We start from the raw sequence: 17,388 nt of genomic DNA, 5'->3' as shown, positions 1-17,388 counted from the left end.
AAAAAAAAAAAACTGAAAATATTTAAAACCAGATCAAGCCCAAAGTGGATCAAGTGACAAGGTTTTAACCATTCAAATCAGATTTATGAATTTAATCTATTATAGCCATCTCTCCAATATATTCTGTCTGGTAACCAGTTTATCCCCATATCTGAATTGTGGTTAGAGAGAAATCGCAGGGAGGTTATTCCGTGTATAGATCTTGCAAATGTATTTGGGACTTCTACTTTCATCTATAGATTTCTGTAAACCAGAATCTCATGATGTAAGTTCTAATACTATTCCCTCCCTCGGATTTGGATTATATGATTTACAATCCTGGGTCACGGATGTTGGTGTGCCTCTTTCATGTTGACTTAGTTGACATTTCACTTAGATGGCTGCTTGTTTGGAAACAAGCCTTCAAGACCCCAGACACTATTCTATCTGATAGCCAGGCACCATCTAATTTCTTCACCACACTTTGCTATAGCACCCTTGTCTTCTGTGTTTCCTTCATGGGGACAAGTATGTGATCATGTAAGGATGCCAATTGTCCTTCTGTTGGATAATTATCTTCCATGTCTGTTAGCATTTTCTACTTTTCTTGCCTTTTTAATACTTATTGGTAGTATCTTGTGGTTTTCCTGTATGTTAATAATTCAATTTATAGTGGTTCCTTTTTTATTGATGTTGCTAATCCACTTCTTATTTCTATAATAATACTGCTTTGGATTTCCTTTTGCTTTTTGCTGCCTGAAAGTTTTTTTCACCTGATTCTATTAAGTTAGTTAAAGCTAACTTTATATTATGTAAAGGCATTTATGTCATAAGGCATTTTCTCTCTTCCTTGAATTAAGTGTTTCCCTAACATGGCCTGATTGGTCTGTTTCGCTTACTGTCCCCCATGTAGATGTTATAAAATATTTTCTCAGTTAGTATGAAACGTCTTTCCTTTCTGTTTATTCGAGTTGGTCTGATATACATTTAGGGACTCCTCGACATTGTTCCCACTATATCAGAGACATTTGTTTTCCTGTAAGAGTTTCCAACTTTCTGAATCCTGAAAGAATGCCTAGGATGGGGTGGGGGAGTTCAGGTGAGGCAAACTGCAATCTTTGCTACAAGACCCTCTCTCTGCCTCCTATCCCACATTGAGAGTTAAATTCCCTAACCCAGTTGTCACTTTACCTAGTTGGAAAGGGTTTCCTATTCCCCACTCCAAGGATTTGGATCATCTCCCATGTCAGAGTACAGTATCAATGCCTTTGCTCTGTCAAGGGGAGTCAACCCCACAGCTCACTTTCCCAGTGGTACTTGGCACTAGCCAACTAAGGTAACAACTCTTCTTCTGCTATAAGAGGACCAAGATTAAGATACCAATCTGCACTGCATCTTGATAAATACAGAGGTATCAGGTAAAGGGCTAAACATTTTGTTACTCGTGTTTTAAGACTTTTTTAAGTTAAATTAGCATATTTTACCATATATCTCATGCCGTAATTCTCTTTTCTTTCTTTGGTCTTATTTTTTTATTTATGCTTTTATTTCATTAGGATATGCTCCTTTCTGTAGCAGTTTGATGAAAGTGAATTGGGGGCGGGAGGGGAGATCTTACTTTATTATTAAAGAGAAAATTATGGGGTTAATTTCAATATGTCAGAGTAATCTGGAATATGCACTGTCTATTATATCCATTTGTTGTTGATTCCAAATTTTGAAAACAACAGATTTCCTTTTTTAAAAATCATTTTATTTATTGGGGCTCAGACAGCTCTTATCACAATACATACATACATCCATTGTGTCAAGCACGTTTGCACATTTGTTGCCATCATCATTTTCTAAACGTCTTCTTTCTGCTTGAGCCCTTGGTATCAGCTCCTCATTTTTCCTCCTCCCTCCCCTACCCTCCCTCTCTCACGAACCCTTGATAATTTATAAATTATTATTATTTTTTCATGTCTTACACTGATTGATGCCTCCCTTCACCCACTTTTCTGTGAAAACAGCAGATTTCAGTGGTTGCTTGGGAAGCTTGAAACCATGATTTTGGGAGAAAAGGGTATTTAGGTAGGAAAGTACTATTTTTAACGGGCTCATAACTCTTTCATTTTAGCAGAATTAGTTAGATTAGCCAGAAAATAAAGTAAAACAAACCAAACACCTAGACAATAAGAGTGTAAACAGTCATTGTAATGATTAAATGTACCCTGTAGGCCATGAATTCATATTGAAGTCAAAAACAATATATTGAGAAGTATATCTTCAAGGAAATATGGTTTTTTCTTAGACATTTTCATCTAAAGCTAATGAATGGCAAGAAGCCAATTCTAGTTTAAAATTTTAGTTATTGGATGTGTAAAATTTTCTACAAACCCATAGTGTTAAGACTTACGTTCCTTCAGACAGATGCTTACTTGCTCATGAATCATCAGCAATAAGCCTAGTTCTCAGTATTTTCTGAATGCTCCAGTACCTTTTTATACAAAATCAATGCATGCTATATCATTTCCCCGCTTTCCTTTGTTTGCTCCCTATATATTTACTACATACTGCCCACTGTCCACTGTACCGATATTGCTAATAAACTGAAAGGCGAATGGGATTCTCAGATGTAGGAGAATGCCAGGGTTAACATTTAAGTCATCATATCTTTTATGTTCTCATCATAAGTCAGAGACCATTTCGCTTTGTGTTATTTATAGAGACCATATAACTAATCTGTAAACCCAAAGCCCAAACTTACTGCTATGGAGTAGATGCCTATTCAGAGCAACCAGTAGGAGAGTGTAGACTGTCCCTGGGGGTTTCTGAGACTGTAACCCATTACCATCCTTCCCCCATGCTCTCAAACAGCTGGCTTTGAAGTGAGCCACCCAACAGGTAACCACTGTGCACCAGGGCTCCTCTAAATAGCATGTAATTATTATAATTTTATTAAATTTTATCATGGATTATCAAAATTATATTTTTATTACATAAGTTACGAGCATCTGAAATAAATGTTAAGCAAATGCATTAACCCACTGATTAATTGCATATATATCACTATATAGAGAATACATAATTTCAATCATTAATTTAAAATCAATTATAATAGGCATATTGTCCTTAAGAACAAATGACTGTCAGTTTAAATGAGTGCTGTTTAAATTGACATACACAATCTTTAGCTCATTTACGTATAAGTCCATCTATCTAACCAATATTTTTCAGTGCTGGATGAGTGTAGGTCTGTGTGCTAGGTGCTATGAGGACAGAGATACATACCTAATATGGTGATGTTCTTGGTGCATACTTACCAGCATATTAATCCTTTTGGAACCAAATTATTTGCTGCTTCAATTTTTCGTTGTTGTGGTTGATACCATGTTTTCATTAACAGGAGGCATGCTAAAAAACAATGGAGGCAATACAGGCATTCAGTTATGTAGGACACATATGTCCCAAGTGGACATTGATGGTAGGAGTGGTGGGATGAGACCCATTTCTTCAGGTTCACACAGTTATACAAGTTTCTGCCAAGTGCAGCATGTAGCACAAGTGGGATAGCAGCTTTTCAAGAGACTGGGATGGCTAAAAATATTAGTGAGGAATATATGCCCCATAGGTCAAAGACGTGTTAATACCCCCCAGAGGTTGGGCTCCATTACCCCTAGTGTAGATTTTCGTTGTTGCCACCAGCTGCACTGACCACTGCCTCTTTCCACAGGAGAAAAGTGCCTGTCAGAGATGCCCTATGACAGCAGCACCAGCTATGAGAAGGAGAACGAGATGATGTCTTCCCACGTGATGGACCAAGCCATCAACAATGCAATCAGCTACCTGGGGGCAGAGTCCCTGCGCCCCCTGGTACAGACACCCCCTGGTGGATCTGAGGTGGTCCCAGTTATTGGTCCCATGTACCAGCTCCATAAGCCCCCTGGGGATGGACCCCCACGCTCCAACCATACTGCTCAGGATAGCGCCGTGGAGAATTTGTTGCTGCTCTCCAAGGCCAAGTCAATCTCTTCGGAGAGGGATGCTTCTCCAAGCAACAGCTGTCAAGACTCCACAGACACCGAGAGCAATAATGAGGAACAGCGCAGTGGCCTCATCTACCTGACCAACCACATCAACCCCCATGCCCGGAACGGCCTGTCCATCAAGGAGGAGCACCGGGCATATGATGTGCTGCGGGCAGCTTCTGAGAACTCCCAGGATGCCTTTCGAGTGATCAGCCCCAGTGGCGAGCAGATGAAGGTGTACAAATGTGAACACTGCAGGGTGCTCTTTCTGGACCACGTCATGTACACCATCCACATGGGCTGCCATGGCTTCCGTGATCCTTTTGAGTGTAACATGTGTGGCTACCACAGCCAGGACAGGTATGAGTTCTCATCCCACATCACCCGTGGTGAGCATCGCTTCCACATGAGCTAAGCGGCCCCTACAAAAGCCAGTGGATTGTCGTGCACTCTTCTCTAGAGGCAGAGTGGTCACCCGCCAAGAAAAGCACAATCACTCATGAACAGAAAATGGATAAAAGAATCGCTGCTGTCTCCCCTTATGTCAGCAGCATGTAATCGATGATGATGTGTTGTGATCATTAAGTGTTTTAGAGTTTTTATTTTTGTTAGGGTTTTTGTTTTTTTTGTTTTGTTTTGTTTTTCTTAAGTTGTTTGGTTGGGATTTGATTGTTTTTTAATACAAATATTTTTATTGTTAAATGCAGGGTTACATTTGGAGTACTCAGAACTTTTTCTCTTACTAGACTTTTCCATAGATGACCCCTTTTCTAATTCTCCTTCTCCAAGCAATTACTCATTTTTCACAGAGTCATAGGAATATGATCAAAATCCGGGACGAGATGACCTGGTCCCTGTCCGAAGCACAGGATTCGAGTACTCCATGAGTGTTCCGAGCCCCATTCAACAGAGAGTGTAGCACAAAAGGTTTGTTACTTCCCGTGGAGTGAGCACTGGCGGCGGCAGACAATAAGCACGATCACCTGGGAGCGGCTGGCCCGGAAAGGGTACAGGTGCCACAGCATCAACCACCTTGAATCTGGGGCTGAGCGGTGATCTTTTACAAAGAAAACGTTATTTAAAGGCACTTCTGCCTAAGAAAATAAATTGAGAAAAGTAATACTTCCCAGGCTCACTTGGACAGAAAGGGGAGGCTTGGAGTCATTCAGACTCTGGGTCTTCAAGGCTGTAAAATGTTTCTAGTTCAGATGACTGAACTTGCTGCCAGGTGGAGTAAGCTCAGCATTCCTGTGCACACACCTGCAGAGCTCTGTCCTCTGCTTCTCTCTGTGTCTAATGCCCCCCAAAGTCTATCACTGCATCTTCAGTGCCAGTCCCAAAATGTGGTCTTTAAGTCTTTGTGAATAAAAGAATCCCATTGGTCAGAAACCAAAGGTTTGTTCCAAACGCCACACGGACGTCTTTGACTCTGTCGCCGAGGGCTTGTGAGCACATGTTCCTGCGGAAGTGCAGGTCTCGCCACGGACCCTCGTTCTGGTGTTCTGTTTGTAGCCTGTGGTAGCCACAGGCCTGAATTTCTTGGCATCCAGAAATTGATTTCCCAACCTTTACTCTCTATTATCATTGCTTTAAAATCCATAAAAGAATGGTTTAAATGAATCTTAATTTTCAGATCAACATGTGACAAATGTTTTAGATCAACAAAATATGGCAAATGTAGCCCAGTGTCTCCTTCGCTACCCCACAATACTGAACTATTTGAAACTAAACTTGCAACCACCCCCCAAAACTCTGTTGTAAAAGCAGAGTAGCACACACCATGGCGCATGGCCCAGGATCCTGTGCCACTGTAGAGACACGGAGTGTGTCAGGCAGTCACACGACTTACCCTGTGAAATGGCATAACAGAAAGGAGATGGTGAGAACTCTTCCTGTACGTGCTAAGGCAGTCAAATGCGTTTCCAAAGCCTGTGCTTAGAAATTCTTATCCCAACCAGGAAAGGTTTCCCTCATGGTTAATTCTGTTTAATCTAATTACCATTAAGGTCATTAATCTCAACCACATAGGCAAAGAAGAGTGGATAATTTCAAGTTTATACAGTACTCATCTTCACGAAACATCTTGTCCCAAGATGAACCTGAACAACTAACTGAGAAAAATGTATGCATAAGCATCGGAGAGCTTTGGGATTAGTGTTTAACCACGATTGGGATAGCTTTTGTTTCAGCAGTTGGCTGGATAATTCTGTTGTGGGGAGCTGTCCTGTGCATTGTGGAAATATTTAGAAGCATCTGTGATCACTGCCCGATAGATTCCAGCAGCACCCCCAATTGTAGCAAACAAAATTTTCTCCAGATAGTGTCAGGTGTCCCCTAAGTGCAAAGTCGTACCTACTTGAAAACCACTGATCAAAATGAATTCTACCACAGAGATCTGGGAAATCTTCACGAAAAAGTAAGATGCAAACAAGCTTCTCAGTCATCAAGTGGGACACGTTTTCTTGAACTCACTATAAGCTTTAGCGTGGAGTATTTCCCTCCAGTCTTCAGAAGTATTACTCCTGGGATATGAATTTCTTGAAGGGACAGTGTCCACAGATATGATTCTTCAAGCATGGATTTCCTTGCTTAAGAATGGTGACATTTTTAAGCTGGAAATAGACAAAATTGTAATACTCTAGATAGTGGCACACAAGTGCACTGACTGAAAAAGAGAGAGGAGAGCTAAAACTGTCAATAGTTTTAGTTCAGGCTGTGATTACAGAGAATGATTTATGCAAATTAGTTATGTTCAAAGTGAGAGCCTTCCTGATTTCTAATGAGTTAGTAAATGTCATATACCTGGGTGGTTTTGGTTCTTGTTATTTTTTTTTTTAAACATTCCTCCCATAGAATCAATTGGTTGAAAGCAGTTGTTTTTTCCAGTGTCATCCAAACAAATGTTAAACCAGAACTGGAAATAGTGGCTACAGGAATTCTTTTCTAAAATTCTTTCCCTCTTCCTTCTCATGGTCTTTAAAGCCCGCCTTTTATTGTGGTTTTATATTGTACCCATTTTGGGGGAATTATTATATTTAATGTAAGACGTCACATAATGTCAGCCAGTAATTAAATTATGTTTGATAGGTGGCCATATACTGTACCAAAATTAATGTTTTTCTTCTAGCTAGTAAAAGTAAGATTTTGCATGACTTCACGCCTTCTTTCCCCCCTGTGGTTTTTCTGTTTTGTGATGGTTTGCGCATGTGTCTTGGGTGCCCCTGTGTAATGAGATGTGTGTAGATTTTGTGCACACTCACTGTGTTAAATGTCAGAGAAAAGAGGTTTCAGAGTAGCAGGTTGACCTGTTGATTACAATTAGAAATGACTGTTTCTTGTTCCTTCCCCTCTCACTCAACCCACCCCAATAACATGGAAAATTTCAACATCTACTCCCTACCCTGAGTCCTGTGTGTAATAGATACCTTAAAATGTGTGAGTTTTCTAGTTAAAGAGTCACTAGAAATATGTGCATTGTCATTGTATTACGACAGAAGGTTGGGTCCCAGTACCAATCACTTCAGATACCAGCATGTATTATTCCAAATTTAGAAACAGCCACAGTGAAATCACAGACGCATCAGTGAGAACAAGAGAGTTACTGGTAGGAAGATGTGGATTGTTATTTTATTATTATTGTGCTTTTTTGCTCATTTCCTTTTGTTTGGACTACAGTGTGATTTTCATAGTATTCTTACCAAGACAAGAGAGAGATAAAATGTATAGACTTAGACAAGTCAAGAAGCAAGTCTATTTCTCCATTCTTTGCTTAGATTCCAGCAATAATGTGGTCAAATCTTTAAAGTCCAGAAATCTGTCATTACATGTTTTCATTTCTTTACTTTAAAATGAACCAATATGAGACTTATTTAAGATGTACAGGCATCCGAAAAAGAAGCACATATGCTATTGGTACAATAGCATTCACTGTGAACATGTGTAACCAGATATTAATATGCAATATTGTTCCAATACTTTCTAATATACTTTTTAAGATAATGTTGTGTGTGGTGACTGTTGAATTTGTTTATAACCAGTACAGCGTTAGGTCTTTGATTGCCTTTTTTGACAAGTACATGTACAGGACTGTAAATGACAAAAACGCAGAAAATGTATTTCCAATCTGCCGCTATGATTGTTAAATTATTTGTTTAGATGTGAACACGGGATGTACAACTGGAGGAATCGAGTATCCTCTTGTGCACATTTTGAAATGCTTCTTCTGTAGTGATATAACAAATAAATGCATCAAATACTCTTGTCTGTCCTCTTCCTGGAAGCATACACCAGTTTGCACTAAGGCCAGACGGAGCTGAAATCTGCTGTGGATACCCTCCCAGTCCGACTGCCCTGAGAAGAAAAGAAGAGCTAAGCTGTGGGGTAGGGAAAGATAAGCTGACTACAGCAGAGCAGTTCAGTGTCGCCAAACTGACCGCCACCTGTCTGGAATGTGGCTGCGCTGCAGAATATTAAGATACAGTCTTTGATCTCAAAAAATGTGGGCTTGAGGGAAGTTGAACATAAAATGCAACAAAAATACATCTGTAACTCATCCCAGTTCACAGTTGTGGTACCATGAGTGTCATAGACTCACAGCTGTGGCCTCAGTTGTGGGCTCCCTGGCCTTCGCATGCTGCCCCTAGGGAGCTGTTCCCTCACCTGTACTCCTCTCAGTGCCTTGCAGTTCAGCGCAGTTCTGCTTCAGAACTCCACTACTGCTATCCCCCTTTGGCGGAAACCAAATTTTCTCTTTTAGATAAATATCGCAGACATCATCTGGATTCAGACTGAGTTGTTGCATGGTGCAACAATTGGTCCAAACCTGGTGACACAGTAATAAAATATAGAGATTATATCATCGTTCACACCTTGTCTTGACTTCAGCCCCCAAAGACTTTCAAAACATATCTTTTGCCAAGATGATAGCATCTCTCAAAGAATTTTCTAGCATCTTTAGGTTGCCTCTTCGGAAGAGGGTGTGTGTGTGTGTGTGTGTGTGTGTGTGTGCCACAACCATTTAAAATTTGATGACAAAGTTTTATAGCTATGCCTTGTATATGTCTCAATGCCAACAGATTAAAGAATAAGGGATAGCTATACTCACTCAAGAATAATTTGGCTTCGAGTTCCGGGTAGATGGCAGACCAGGGACCTGCTTACTTTGAGAGCTCTCTCGAACAAAGCGGGTTTGGTGTCCTGGTAGCCGAGTGGTAGGAGTCTGGTGAGTGAAGAATAATTTGGCATCAAACAAAACCATGAGAGCTAGAAACTTTTATGTGAATATATTTGTAAAACCATATGATATACTTTAGCAACTTGATTTCTTAGGAAGCTTGATAGATACTTACTTATAGAATTATGAGAAAAGTAATTGTACAAATCAGTCACAGGCTGCCACAACTCCAAATTGAGTACAGACATGTTGAAACACTCATTCTAGAGATAATAGTGACTGGTGAGAACAATAATTCCAAACTTTTAAGACGAATGGGTAGGGTGCACTTGGTTTTCACTACAGCTTAAGTCTCTAGATGTTCTGCTGCATGCTTGTTCCTGTCTACTTAGCACAATCTCTTTAAGAATGACTTAGAAAAAGAATATGACAATTTTGAAATTATAAATCTGTTATTTGAACTGAAGTTTCCCCCTGGCAATCCCTGGGAGAAGCAGTGTTGCATCCGACAACTTGTAATAATGTCTGTGTCCCAGGCATGCTGCTTTTGCCTCCTCTGTCGTCCTGCCCGAAACTCTGATGAATTGATCTGCAGCTAAACTATTAAAAAAAATTCTAAAGAATAAATTTCAACTCCAAATGTTGTAAACTAGTAAACCTTCACCTACTAATCAAAAGATCCTAATGGTGTGGATCAACACAGATGTGCATGGAAGAAAAACCTGGTATGTACTTTCAAACAATCACAACTTTTGAAAATCCCCACCATTCATGTGTCAGCTTTAAATGCTGTCAGCAGTACATGGTGTGATAGCCTGCATGTTGCTCTGATGCTAGAAGCTATGCCACTAGTATTTCAAAGACGAAACAGGCTCATCACGAAGGGGTAGGTTTCATCAGAATTTCCAGATGAGGGCTTGGAAAAATCCTGGATGATCTACTTCTGAAAACAGATCGCCAGTGAAAATCGAATGGACAGCAGTGGAGCTGTGTCTGACAGGGTGCCATACTCTGAGCCCCACAGCTTGTAAGGTCCTCAAAATGCCACGTGGAAAGTGGACTTTACTGATGTGACACAACCAAGCTTTCATCACTTTCGTTGGCTGATGGGACACCATTCAAAGTGAGCAGAAACTACAGGCATCTATTAATTATTAAATTGTATAATATTCAAAGTATGAATCTAGAAAAATTGACGTTTTCAAAAAATCAAATGCAAAAATATAGAAATCCTAAGCATTAATAGATGAAATGGACTGGCCATTTTGAATCTACTATGCCAGGAATGAGAATTTGAGATGACCTTGAATTCATTGTCAAAAACATTCCAAGATCTATTCTGAAGTACAATGCTGTCAGTCATAGTATAATATTCATATGCTTATAAGGAACACCATTTAACCTATTCAACTGTATGCACAAACTACTCATTTCAATGATAAAAATACCGAAGATTTTTACCAAATCCTACAATCTGAAATTGATCAATTAAGCAATCAGGCTGCATTCCAAAAGTTGGAAACAGAGGAATGATCAATAGTGCCCATTCCAAAGAAAGGATCCAACAGGATGAGGAAATTATTGAACAATATCATTAATATGACTTGCAAATTTTTCTGAAGAAAATTCAAAATCGGTTGTAGCAGTATAATCAACAAGGAACTGGCAAGAATCAGGCAAGAAGTCAGACCAGGATAAAAAAGAGGGCATGAACTGAGGGTGATCGTTGTTGACCTCAGTAGTCTTGGTTGAAAATATAGAACACCAGAAAAATGCTTACCAGTGCTTTATTAACTACAACAAAGCACTTGACTTGTGGGATCATAACACATGATGGGTAACATTGAAAAACATATACTTAATTGTACTAATATGGAACATGTACATGGGTCATGAGGCAATTTTTGAACAGAACAAGGGAATATTGGATGGTTTAAAATGGAAAAAAAACATTTATTCAGTCCGTATGCTGAGCAAATAATCTGAGAAGCTGGGCTGCATGCAGAAGAATGAACACGGCATCAGGCTCAGAAGAAGACTCATTAATAACATGTGATATGCAGATGACAACCTACCTCGCTTGCTGAAAATGCAGAGGATTAGGAGCCCTTACTGATGAGGACCAAGAACTACAGCTTGCAGAAAGGATTTCACTTCAACATTCCAAATTTTTTAAATACAACCTGATAAGCAAGAGAGATTGAAATGACCAGGGATGTCATTTTATGTGGGTCCACAATCAATGCCCATGGAAGCAACAATTAGGAAATCAAATCATTTAGTGCTGCAAAAGACCTCTCTCAGGGTTAAAACGCAAAGGTGCCACCTTGATGAGTGTTTTCAAGCTCCTCATATGCATGGAAACGCTGGACAATGAGTACAGGAGACAAAAGAAAAACATGCATTTGAATTACTGTGTTGGCTAAGACTATTAACTATACAATGGACCACCAGAAGAATTAAGCCAGTTGTTGGAAGAAGCACAGCCAGACTAATCCTTGGAAATAGGGATGGCAAGACTTCATATCCCATATTTTGGACTTATCTGGAGGGACTAATCCCTGTAGAAGGCCCTCTGTCTTGGGCAATGGAAAAGAGGAAGACAATAAACCGAACTGATGGACACCGTGCCTGCAGCCATGGGCTCAAACATAACCATTATAAGGATGCCCCAGGAATGGACAGTGTTTCATCGGTTGTGCTGAGGCTAACGATGGGTCAGAATTGACTTGAAGGCATTAATAATAACACTGAAAACACTATTGAACACACTTCTACTTTAATACCCACGAGTTGCCGTGAATTATGGTTAACTTGATGGCAACTAGTTGGGTTCTGGTTTGGTTCACTCCCTTTAAAAGGGAAAAAGGAAGCATTCCATTTGGCTGTGAGGATGATAAAGTCAATTGCACCACTTCCCTGCTTGTCAGTCTGGCTCTTGTCTCTATTGGTTTCATCTCCCTTGAACCAAGTCCAAGAAAATCCCATTCCCTAGCTCCTGGCTGCCATGAGCCTCCCTCCCCAGGCTAGCCTCCCAGAGCACTAAGATTCTAACAAATTACCATGACTTTAATTCTCAAATGCAGCTCAGAGTTTCCAGAGGCCCATCCCCCATAACTCCACAGTTGGAGGACTTGCATGGGCTTTACCAAGTCATGCTGAGCTGACTCCCCAGTCCTCCTTCCTGATCCTCATTAGGAATTTATAACCTTCACCTTCAAAGAGCCCCAGTACTTGTTTGTTTGTTTGTTTGTTTTTCAGGAAGAATAGAAAAATAATGATGTTCTTCCTTTCCCTCCTGAACTTGAAAACACAAACGTAGACAAGGGAGAGACAAAAATAGGAGCTTTATTACCCATAAAATCTCAGTCAGAGCGCACGGCTTTATGAGACCACAGAGGGTTTCTAACAACTTGCTCTGAGTTGGGCAGGCTTACTAGTCAGTCGGACACAGGCAGCCCTTAACCCAAGTCTCCTCTAAAAAGGCCGGGGAGATGGGACCAGCACCCATTCTCAGCAGGGAGTAGATCTCAAGGGGCAAGAGGAGGCCTCTGTTCTTATATCCAGTTCTTAAAACTAGTCACGTCTTCTCCTCCCTTGAGACTCAGGCGGGACTTCCCTGAACATACTCCAAATGGAAACTAGGGGGTTGGGGTTAGAGGTGAGAAAATTATCAGTCCTCATCTGTCCCAGCCTCGTTAAGCTCAATGTCAGCAAGTTTCCCCTAATACGGAGGATCAAGATCATTCTATGTGAGTCCCTACTGCTTTCTTCCTCAAAATAGTCTCACATTTTATTAATATGGAAGGTCTTGTACTGTCATCAGGCTCTGCAGTAACTCTTTTACAATCAAGTCTCTCTGTTTGGCTGTCCTTCGAGCACCAGCATCCCAGTAGCCTCTCTGCCTCCAGGGTCTCCTTACTTCATCCACGCTTCATGGGTCTGACACGGAAGACTGGCCAAGTGGCTGACCCTGCTATCCTCCACAAGAATCTTGAATCACTTTGGACTGCTTCAATACAAACAGCACACTTCTCAGTTTTGAACACAATGCCTCTCCCTCCCCTGGTTGTCTTCAATGGTGTCCTCTAGCGTGTCTCCAACCATAAGGCATGGTGGTTAAGAATAGCCGAAGCCTGGGGGAAAACCCAAACTCTGCAAATCAAAATCATAGCTGTGCAAAACTGAGCAAATGGCTTACTTACTGTGGGCCCTGCTTCTTTTCTATCAAATCCAGTGTGGTTATTGTGAAGATTAAATCCTTAATATCTATAAAGCCCTTAGAACGAGGCCTGGCCTGAATTTAGTGTTTCTGAACACTTTCCTATTTCAATTTGACTTGTGTAGCACCTTCTGGCCCCATGATCTCATTTCATCTCTCTGAAAACCAGGACAAAGATAGAGATGATAGCCTCATATTAAAGTTAAACCAGTTTTGAGTTTTGGTGTGTGTGGAAAAGCCCAGGACCCTTCCAATGTATGCATGCGATTGATACCCTTTAAATACAGGTCTCGGGTTTGGGACTCACTGACCTATGAGTGACTGTCAAAAAAGAGGGTCATGCGGAGAGTGAAAGATACCTGATGTTGCTAAGGAAAGAGGGCAGAAGGCATCCTGTTGGAAAGGTGGGAAGGAGTCAGCACAGGAAATGAATGCTATCGTTCCCCTGAGAAGGCATGGCAAATCAGTACAACATCCCAGATTGTAAATCAGAGGAAAAGACCAGAGACCTCCATAGAGCAGATCAGCTGAGGACAGGGCTGGGTAGAGAACGGTGGGTTTGCCTTCTGGGAGGTTAGCAGCCACCTTCGAAGGAGCAGCTGCCAGAGGGCCGCAGCGGCAGCTATCGGGAAGGGTGGGTAGAAATGGCTGTGGGGTGAATGGTGTGCAGCTTATATAGAAGACATTGGAAAGCAAAAGCTACCAGTCCCCAAATCTCACTTTCCACTGATGTTGGAAAAGCCACCAGTTTCTAGGGGCATATTTTCCTCAGGAGGAGATTGAAATCCTCAGTCAAAGGCCCCTTTCTGACCAGGCTGAGGCCAGGAGTGAGGCCATGGGGCCTCGGGGGAGGTCGGGCAGCGCTGGGCGGGAAGCACCCTAGTCTGGAAGCAGCCTCAGGCCTGTGTCTCCTGGCACAGATGGCAACCAGCACCACAGGAAGCAGATGCGCCCCACCTCCCACCCCAGCAGCCAGGGCACAACTGGGAACGGCTGCTTGGCACAGAAATTTGCATAAAATGGATCATTTCATATCAAGACTGTCCCCTAAAGTGTACTATAGGGATCTTGGCACGTTAAGAGATTTCACTTCTTCTTTCCCATGTTTTGTCAAGCCAGCCAGAGTGTGGGAATTATCCTGAGGCTTGCTTACCCTCCTGAGTCGGTTCTAGACCTGTCCCCTCTCCTTTCTGCGGCGCCCACACCCCTGGGCAGGGTGGAGCCCAACTTTACTGGGGAGTTCCGGCCCCTGGCCAGGGACGCCACCTCTAAGCCCCTGTCTTTGAGCACAGCCTCGCTTCGGGCATCAACTGCTTCGTGCCTTGACAATATCTTGTTCTGGCGCCATCCAACCCACTGCTTCCCCAGCACCTGTGATGGCTTCCTCATTGTCATTCTCCCTGGAGCTTTCTGCGGGCAGAGGGCGGGGCTGAGCCCAGCCAAGAGAAGGTTCTGTGGTCTCAGGGCCGTCCATTCAATTCCCCTTTTGGGCCCTCCTCCACTCTGGGCACCACCCTCATCCCCACCCACAGCGGGCACACTCCTTTGCAAAATGTGTTTTTTGCTCACACCCAGTTCCCACCTTCTGAAGAATCAAGTTTCTTTTTTAAAAGAAGTTTCGTTCCACCCACGGGAAAGCAGCTTACATTTGTAGCCAGTGATTCAGGCACCATATGAATTCAGGGTACATTCAGTGATCGCTGTAGGATCACTGTGATCTTGAAAGAAGAGGAGTCTACAGGCTCAAACCCACTCGTTCCAAATAGCGTTCAGGACCCAATCAAGATCTGATACCCCAAATCTCGCTCCAGCCTTTCTCAACCTTCCAATCATGCTAACGTTCCTTAGTTCCCAGTTCTTTCTCTCCTTCTGCCTTGGCAGATTCTGGAAGACCTTCTCCAGACTTCCTGGCTACCTGGCGACGGTATAATGTGTATGAGGATGCCAAGCTCATTGTACTTCAGCTTGAAACTGCGAGAAGACCAGACTCTGAGTTCTTGGCTCCCTTGTATAACTCTACGTTGTGCTATTCATCGCATCGCTCGCGGAAATGTCTCTACAAGGGACTGGAGTCACTGAAAGGCAGAACCTCGCATCAGGTCTCCCTGAACCTAAGGAACAAGCAGTGGGTCGGGTGAAAGCAGGCACTCTCGTGCTCTAGGTCAAATCCCGGAACTGTGTGTGAGCTAGGTCCTCCATCCCACCCCCCAGGCCTGGCCCAGGGACCCCAGGAAGGGTGTGTGGGTGGGTCCTCCATCCTAGTGCTCTGAGCTCCCTGTGATCTTATCTTGTCCTGACCTCGGTCCATGACCCTTCTTCCTGAAACCTTTCACGCAGTCCCATTTGCTTCAGAACCACCATCAATCCTTCTCAGGGGGAGAGAAAAAAAAAAAAAGAAAGACAGGATCATGGAATACATGCCCCTGGGCTCACTGGGTACTACCTGTGGCTCCCCAAGATGCCTAATTTGGGCATCACATAGGATCGCATCCATGGAGCTCAGAGTTGCCCTAAGGGACAAAACTGCTGACGACATGGATAGAGTAGGCTGTGGCCACTGACGCTGGACTGGGGCCCCAGGTACAGGGAAGTTTAGTGAGTGCAGATGTCCTGAGAGGGGCAGGGGATTTCCCAAGAAAGCTGGTGGCTTTTTCTTTGTCCAATTTAAACTTTCCACTTCCCCACTTCCCATTTACTTGTCTCTTCCCAAGGAGATGGAATCAGTTTGATGACCACTGTTGTTTTCCCACGTGCCCCAAATGGGACAAAGCCTATGATCCAGAGGGGAGGACCGATCTGTTAAGTCAATGCCCCGCAGAAGCAGGAGGTGGGGTCCATGAGGAACGCTTCAGGCAGAGGATCCAGAGTCAAGCTCTGTGCTGCCTACCGGCTCTGAGGTCAACTGGTCCCCTAGAAAAAGTAGCATCTTAAGAAGCTGAACATCAAGAGGCAGAAGGATTATTCAAGTTAAGGAAAACTCAAACTCACTCTCCTCGGGTTGATTCGGGCTCATAGTGACCCTATAGAACAGGGCAGAACTGCCCCCCATGGGTTTCGGAGATTGTAACTCATTAAGGGCGTAGAAGCCTGGTCTTTCTCCCATGGATGAACTAATAGCTTCCTTCCGTAGCCCAACACATAAACACGAGGCCACCAGAGCTGCCAGGTAGCAGAAGGGACAAGAAACTTTCAGCAGAGAGGACAGCCTGAGGGACGCTCAAAGGGCTGGGACATGGAATATTGCCTCCAAATTCACTGTGCTCAGCAGCAAGGTCCGGGGGTGGGGGGTGGGGGGGGCATCCAAGGCCTAGTGTTGAGGGGCCTGGCCCCCAGGGAGGCGCTGGGAGGAGGAGGGAGGCCTGAATTCAGCTGAAGAAGGCTCTCTTGGCATCAAAGCTGAAGCTCCCTGTTCTGGGAGCCGCTGGGCTGTGTGGAGGCCTACGCTCAGGGGGTGGAGGAAGGGTGGAGATGGGTGTGAGCAGTGATTTCAGGTAGTGAAACCAGCGCCAGGAAAGCAGAGCACCCTTTTCAAGGTCACAAGGAGTCACCCGGAGACACAGTTCCCCAAGCTCTCAGGATGGTAGAGGAGTGTGGCAAAACGGGGCAGGAAAGACACACACTGTGGCCCTGTCTTGGAGAATCACCAAACATGTTCATCTTTGAAGTGCACGAGAATGTAAAATCGTTTATTTAACCCAGCTCTCAGAAAACAACAACAACAACAAAAACATATCTCCTTGCTCCTTTGAATCAAGATCCCACGCAGTTCCACTCCAGGGAAGGAGAGCATGGACCAGCGGGCTGGCCCTGGGCTCACAGAGGAGCTCCACCTCCCCTACCTCCCACTACCCGCACCCCCACCCACAGCCTTCTTCAGGCATATCAGCCCTGACCTTTGCCCCGACGTTGTTAGCAAAGGCTAACAACAAATGTAGTGAACCATTTCTTTTTTTTTTTTTTAAACATTTTATTAGGGGCTCATACAACTGTAATTGCAATCCATA

At 43.1% G+C, this 17,388-nt stretch overlaps 1 protein-coding gene and 1 long non-coding RNA gene across 2 annotated transcripts in view; one reads left to right on the top strand and one right to left on the bottom strand.

Annotated features, from left to right (window-relative positions):
* The window catches only part of IKZF1 (IKAROS family zinc finger 1), a 109,841-nt gene extending 101,628 nt beyond the window's left edge, over positions 1-8,213 (top strand). Inside the window, exon 9 of the mRNA XM_045286406.1 lies at positions 3,695-8,213. Within this exon, the coding sequence (XP_045142341.1) occupies positions 3,695-4,404 (710 nt within the window). The 3' untranslated portion in view covers positions 4,405-8,213. The remainder of the gene's footprint in view (positions 1-3,694) is intronic.
* On the bottom strand, positions 3,291-11,325 carry LOC123521263. Its single transcript, XR_006679735.1, has 3 exons — positions 11,238-11,325; positions 9,094-9,207; positions 3,291-3,375 (listed from the first exon to the last, which is right to left on the bottom strand). It is a non-coding gene; the product is annotated as an uncharacterized LOC123521263 (long non-coding RNA).
* Positions 11,326-17,388: the final 6,063 nt, after the last annotated feature.

The sequence above is a fragment of the Echinops telfairi genome, unplaced genomic scaffold (assembly GCF_000313985.2).
Source record: "Echinops telfairi isolate 266 unplaced genomic scaffold, ASM31398v2 ScPeMD7_7;HRSCAF=31, whole genome shotgun sequence".
Lineage (NCBI taxonomy): Eukaryota > Metazoa > Chordata > Mammalia > Afrosoricida > Tenrecidae > Echinops > Echinops telfairi.
The sequence above is the reverse complement of the archived record's forward strand: the minus strand, read 5'-3'. Positions and strand labels throughout refer to the sequence as shown.